We start from the raw sequence: 7135 nt of genomic DNA, 5'->3' as shown, positions 1-7135 counted from the left end.
AAATTCCTAGTAAAATCACTGACTCTTTATCTTGCTCTTCTTCTTTCTTTCTTCCTACTTCTTCTTCTTCTTTGAATCAGAAGAAAACATATGCTCAAGCAGCTGAATCTGCTGTCTCTAAACCTGCTGTCTCAAAACCTGCTCAATATCCTGAGAAAACTGAGAAGAATACTGCTCATGCCTCTATTCATAGAAAAGTGGAAAAGAAAATGTAAAAAGAGAAAAACTTTCAAATCTTCAGAAATAGAAGACTTATTCTCAAAGTCTCAAATCAGAACATTCTGCAAAGAAACAAGCTAAACTCAAATCTCATTTTCAGAATCAGAAATGAAATTAATCAGCAGTTCTTTTCTCAGTTGATGACTGATATTGAAGTTCAAAAACCAGTTATAGCTTCAATTGAGTCATCATTCTTTGAAAACTCTATCATTCTGACTACAATGTCTGAATTCAGTGCTGAATTCCTTATTCAGAATGAGAATCTCTGAAAGTCAGTAGTAGAATCTTTGTTAAACACAACAATTCTATCTGAAAGAGATGAAAAGTGAGACAAATTCATTCTTCATGATATTCCAGTTGAAATTTTTGTCTGTGAAGAAGAAATGCTACTTCTCAAAAATGAATTGAAAGAATACAACTTCATTCAACTGAGAAAGAAGCCTGTATAGCTAAATTCAATTGAGTTCAGACAAAGCAGGAGAAATGCCTCTATTCTAGTATATATAAAAACACTTGAACAGTCAAAGATCTCTGAAGTAAGAGTAGCAGATTTGAAAATGAGAGTTCATGAATACAAAGACTCAAGAATGAATCTCAAAGCTCAAACACAGTGTTCAAACTGTCAAAGATATGGACACTTTGCAATCTCATGTTTTAGAGACTCAAAATGTGCATTCTGTGCCAGAGATCATAAAACTAGTGCACATAAATGTGAAAGATGCTTAAAAAGAGATGAAATTTGTCAACATACTTTGCTTAAGTGCTCTAATTGCAAAGAAAAACATGCATCTAGCTCAAAAGAATGTATATTTGCTTCTAGAACTCAAAAGAACTGGAGAAAAGATGAAGCTCAAAGTCAATCTAGAACTGAAGAGAAGAGTCAAGTCAGTAAACTCACAACTGCAAGCTCAAAAAGAAGAAACTCTCAATTATCTTAGTCTTCAAACTTCAATTCTTCAGTGAAATGAAAACAGAATTTGAATCCTCAAACTTCTGTTAAGATTAGAGAATTGAGAAATGACTCTGATGATAAACTAGATATAATGCAAGCAGTTGAGATTCCTACTTTTCAGAACAGTTATAATCTACTATCTGATGATAGTGATTAGATTCTTCTCTACTCTCTTTTAGTATGAATATACAATAAAAACAACAAAAAAAGTTTAAAAACTCTTCAAAAATCACATTTATTCAAAATAATGTGAATAGAAACTCAAATTGCATTTATTCTTATCTTCAAATTACATTTGAATAAAAAGTTAATTTTATACTGCTTCAGGAGCTGAATTTTGATGCTGAGTAAAAATATGTCATTTCTCATTCAAGCTACTACTGCTTTCTACCTCAAAAGTCTGAGATAAAGTCAAGAGTAGTGATCTATGAAAGAAAGAGATCAAGATATCAATTTAATCTAAGATTTGATATCATGTCTGACCCTGATATTCTGGTGAGTGATATTATAGATAAAGAAAATGAGTTTGATACTATACAGCTCATAAATATGTATAATGAAAAGTCATTGAAGAAAAATAACAATATCTGAACAATTGATAGAGAATTTCTGATTATAACTTCATCAAGAAACTCTATAATTGCAGGAGATTTCAATGCACATCATCTCTGATGAAATTCAGAATGCAAGAGAGCAGTGAGAGCTGATAATCTGATTGAATAAACCTTTAAGCATTCAATAGATTTGATTAATAAGTCTGATCAACAAACATTCTTTAGAAAAGACATGAAACAGAAGTCTATTATAGATCTAACATTCATGTCACAAAATCTAATGAAAAGAAGACTTGTAAACTGGTTTATTAATTCAAATGAGACATCAGAATCAGGTCATGAGATTATTCAATTTGATATTGAACTGAGTGAAAAACAAATGAGTGAAAATCCTCTTCTCTCTAATCAGTATAACTTTGAAAAAGCTGATTGAAAAGCAGTTGAAGAAAGCATAAAACTGTTAAAATCTGAAAGACAGAATGAGCTATATTGGAATTCTGGTCAAGATATCTCAAATGAAATGCTTGAGAATAGAGTGAAGCTTATTACATCTATTATTCTAACAAGTGTTAGAGATAATATTTCAAAAAGAAAATCTTCTGAGTATTTAAAACCTTGATGAAATGAGAATATCTCATCTAAAAGAAAAGAATTAACTACTGCTAGAAGAGATTGAAAGAATGATGTAATATCTGATGAAGAGTTCAAAGCTGTCAGAAATGAGTATTTTTCAGATATTAAAAGAGCTAAAACAGACTGCTGGAATAAATTTCTTGAAGAAGCACAAGAAAAGGAAGTTTTTAAAGCTTTTAACTATACTAAAACAAGAAGTGTAGCAAAACTTCCAGCTCTAGAATATGAGTTTCAGAATGAATCATATACAGCAAACTCTTTTAAGGAAAAATGTCAAGCTTTCATGAGAATTCTCTTTCAGAACTCACCAGATTCAGATTCAGATTCAGAGGAAGAGAATATATCACTTCTCAACTACATTGATGAAAATGACTGAGAATGACCTGATCTTACACAAGATGAATTAGAGTCAGCTATCTTCTCAAGTTCTGTTAAAACTGCTGCAGATCCTGATTCAATTAATCACTTGATTATTCAAAATACATATTCCTACTTAAAGAATGAATATTTTGAGCTCTTTTTCAATCTCTTGAAAAATGAATATCATTCTGAATGCTGGAGAGAAGCCACTGAAGTGATTCTTGCAAAACCTAATAGAAAAACTTCAATTCCTAAATCATATAGAGTAATATCTCTATTGAACTGCCTAGAAAAGGTTTTAGAAAAGATAATAGCTACTTGACTATCTTTTATAAGCTCTATAGATGATTCTCTTTTATTCAGTGAATAAATGAGAGGTAGAAAACAGTGTTCTGTAATTGACACTGTTCTCTCAGTTGTTCATGATATTCAAATAGCAAAGCATGAGAGTCTGGTCTCAACTGCAGTTTTTATTGATATAAAAGAAGCATTTGATCATGTTTCAAAGTCAAAGTTAATTCAGATATTGAAGATATTAAAACTGTCACTTTCTCTAATAAAATGAGTTAACTGTTTTATATCTAAAAGAATTATACAACTTTTCTTTGATGGAATGAAATAAGACAAGACTGAGATAAAAATAGAAGTATTACAGAGATCTTCAATCTCACTCATTTTATTTGCAACATACACTGCATATCTATTCAAAAATAGAAATATGAGAATAGTGTGATCTCTGAGTTATGTGGATGATATTGATCTAGTCTACAGCTTAAAAACTATCAAAGAGAATTTGAAAGTAATTGAAGAAGCTGCAAAGAAAATCTTTATTAGAGCAGATATCAATCAAATTTAATTTAATATGAATAAAACTGAGTTAATTCATTTCTTTCCTAGATTCAATGAGAAAGAACTATCTCTAACTCTTTTAAATAGAGAGATTAAACTCAGTGTAAATGTCAAATAATTAGAAGTATGATTAAACTCCAAGTTGAATTTTAAATATCACATTCAACAAAGAACTGTCAAGGCAGAAAGACTATTAAATAACATAATCAGACTATTAAATACAGAGAGAGGTCTATTCTTCCAGGCTATGAGACAGTTATATATAGCCTGTATTACATCAGTAGCTGATTATGAAGTTCAAGTTTGATGAAATAATCAAGAGAATTTCACTGAACTCTTTCAAAGTCTGTAAAACAGAGCCTTGAGAAGAATTCTGAGAGTATTCAAATCATCTCCTATTAAAGCAATGAAAATTGAAGCTTCAATTTCTCCTTCTACTATTAGATTTGAAAAGACCTGTATGAACTATGCTCTGAGAGTTGTAAAGATGAGCTCAAATCATATAATCAGAGAAAGAGTCTCTTCTTCATTTTCATCAATTAACTCTGGAAATGAACTGAATTGAAATAGATTTCTTGATTGAAATGAAAATAATTCTTCAAAGAAAATGCCTTCTCAACTGTACAGACTATACTCTCTGATTAAAAATCAATTTTCTTCTTTAAATGTTGAAAAAGTTGATCATGAGAAGTTATCTCTCTGAAGAAAAAAGCTTGAATCTCTTATAGACTTATAAATAAGTGAACTATTAAAAGAGAAAGAATATGAACAGTATTTGAAGAGAATTTCTACAATCAATATAAAAGACTCTATTCTGATTTATTCAGATGACTCAAAAAATGAGAACTTGAATAGATTAGATGCAGGCATTGCTTATACTGAAGATAATATTAATTTTATCTCAGATTTCTGAAATCTAGGCTCTGAATGTGAAGTCTTTGATGCTGAACTATTTGCAATAGTGAAAGCTTTCAAACTTATTGAAATAAAATCTAATAAAAGAGGAAATTGTTTGAAAGAGGTATGAATATTCTCTGATAGTCAAGCTGCTTTAAAAAGACTTAGAAATAGTCAGATTCATAATGATCAAATGAATCTTGAACTGATCTTAAACTCTGTTTTAAAAATTCAAAAGAGAAGAATATCAAAGCTGAGAATTCATCTGCACTAAGTTCCTGCTCATATGAATATTCATGGCAATGAATTGACTGATTCAGCTGCAAAAAAGAATGCAGAATTAAGCAGATCTATTCAAAAAATTATGTTCTGATCTTTTATAAAGAGAAAAATAAAAGAATCTTGTTTAGACAAGTGAAATGAAAGCTGGCAGAAACAAAAGAAGAGTATACATTATTCAAGATTTGAAACAAAATCCAAGTGGAAATCTTGTTCAATTAAATGTAAAAAGAAAATATTCTCATCTATAATTCAGCTGAAACTAGAACATGGCTATTTCAAATCTTATATACAAAGATTTGATGATAGATTTGACTTAATAGAATGCTCATTCTGCAATACAAATGAGAATTCTGAGCTTATTATAATGCACTGTGCATTATACAATAGTCTCAGAGTCAGATTGAAAGAGAAGTATGATCTAAATCAATTAAATATGAGATTCTTATTCTCAACTGAGACAGGAATTAAATACTTAATAGACTTTCTATCAGAAACTCAAGCAGCTACAAGAAAATGACTAAATTCAGAATTATCTGAATATGAAGAGAAGAAAATCAATCAGATATAGTCTGTTAAAACAGCTATACACTCTCTTTTAATAATTTGTTTTGTTATAGTCTCTCTTTACTTTATCTTTTTCTGTATCTTTTTCTTTCAATTTCTTTCTATCTATCTATTTAATGTGTCTATCTTTGAGACTGTGTTCTTTCTCTCTTTTCTTTTGTCATGATATTGTCAAATGGTTTCAAAGTATCAAAAGATGTTAAAACACTGCAATTTGTAAACAGTTTTTGTATTCTGAGCTGGAATTTTCTGATTTTACATATCTGAAATTGATGAATGTACAATAGTTAACTTTACAGACATAGAAAAAACCCTGAGTGTGGTTCGGAAGAACGTACGACCGTCGGATAATAACGCGGCCGCTTCCGAACTACTAGCGTACGCGTACGAATGTAAAGGGGCCATAGCGGCCGCTAATTTAATTAGTGTACGATATTACAATATAAGAAGCTGACATACACCTGTAATTGTACACTGGCTTAAGCAACCTTTGAATCACATCTGATAGCATGTCTAAAAATCAGTGAGAAGTGCAGACTCCTCCAGAGTATGATAATTCTGTCTACAAAGTGATTCATAGTTATCATACCAGTGTGGTTCTAGAACATCTCAAAAGATAGCATATGAAGAGCAGTGAGTGAAAAAGCATCTGATTGATGCTGCTTTGCTTGTTGAGGGAAAACTCCACACTCAGGCGAATGCCACATATGAGATGTGAACAGATGAGATGTGAGAAAAAAGAAATGAAAGTGATGAACCAGATTCAAAGAAGACTACTCTCCATCTAAAGAGATAAAAGAGAGAGTGATCATCACCAGAGTTGTACAATGATAACAGAAATCATATAATGATATAGCAATAGAATGATATAGTAATATAATGATACAGTAATATAATAATATAACAATAGACATTGTATGATTAATAAGAAAATCACTGAAATGAATACCTTCTCTAGCAGATACAAACAACACTCTTCTCTGCTACCTGAATCAGAAGATATGCAGAATCTCTCAGAGAGTTTACTTAAAGCAGTAAGAAAAGTGACTGAGATCACTGAACTGAAATTGAAGCTCTGTACATGTACAAGAATTCTAAATGAGATCAAGGCCTTGTGTCTGCAGTGGCAGGCTGAGGTGAAAGTCAAACAATAATTGACATTCACTGCAGATCAAGCATTCACTATAAAGAGCTTCACTGACACAATTATCATCATTAATAAGAATAGAGAAAACCAGATCTTAGGTCTGCAGCAGAAGATTGAACATTTACACAGACAGGTGACTATGCTGAATCTGAAGATTCTACTACAATCATTCATGATCTCTTCAGAAGTGTACACATCATTGAAGATCACTGCACAGGATGAGAATTCAAGCATGAAATATATCAAGTCAGAAGATCTGTCAGAGTCACTAAGCTTCAATGATGACTGAAAAAATAATGCTGTAATCAGCTGGCTAAGTCAGATGCAATCATATTATCAGATTGAATGTGAACTCACAGACAGACAGTCAATAAAATTTCAACAAGTCTTAAGATCTGCTGCATTTCTACATGGAAAAGTGAAGTCATTATAAATGACTGATGAAAAGATGAATCTCACAGACTCAGAGTGATATTCATTCTCACAAACATGAAATGAGTTTTTCAAATGAATCTTGCACAACTTCAAGAAAGTGAATGTGCAAGATAAGTGTTATGAACACTTCACTGAGTGTAGATAAGTGAGTGATCTTATATTATATTTCACACACTTCAGCTTACACTATCTTATGTTGAATGAAGAGCTTTCAACATCTTTCTGTTTACAGATCTTCATTCA

The 7135-nt window shown here is 31.0% G+C and overlaps 1 protein-coding gene across 1 annotated transcript; it reads left to right on the top strand.

Moving 5' to 3' along the window:
• Window positions 1-5472: 5472 nt before the first annotated feature.
• BDCG_17290 (uncharacterized protein) lies at window positions 5473-6746 on the top strand (the record flags this gene model as incomplete). Its single annotated transcript, XM_045426431.1, has 3 exons — window positions 5473-5539; window positions 5598-5737; window positions 6501-6746. 3 exons carry the CDS (start codon window positions 5473-5475, stop codon window positions 6744-6746), a joined length of 453 nt encoding a protein of 150 aa, XP_045281647.1.
• Between the last annotated feature and the right edge of the window lie 389 nt (window positions 6747-7135).

This window comes from Blastomyces dermatitidis (genome assembly GCF_000003525.1).
Source record: "Blastomyces dermatitidis ER-3 genomic scaffold supercont1.6, whole genome shotgun sequence".
Taxonomy (NCBI): Eukaryota; Fungi; Ascomycota; class Eurotiomycetes; order Onygenales; family Ajellomycetaceae; genus Blastomyces; species Blastomyces dermatitidis.
The sequence above is the reverse complement of the archived record's forward strand: the minus strand, read 5'-3'. Positions and strand labels throughout refer to the sequence as shown.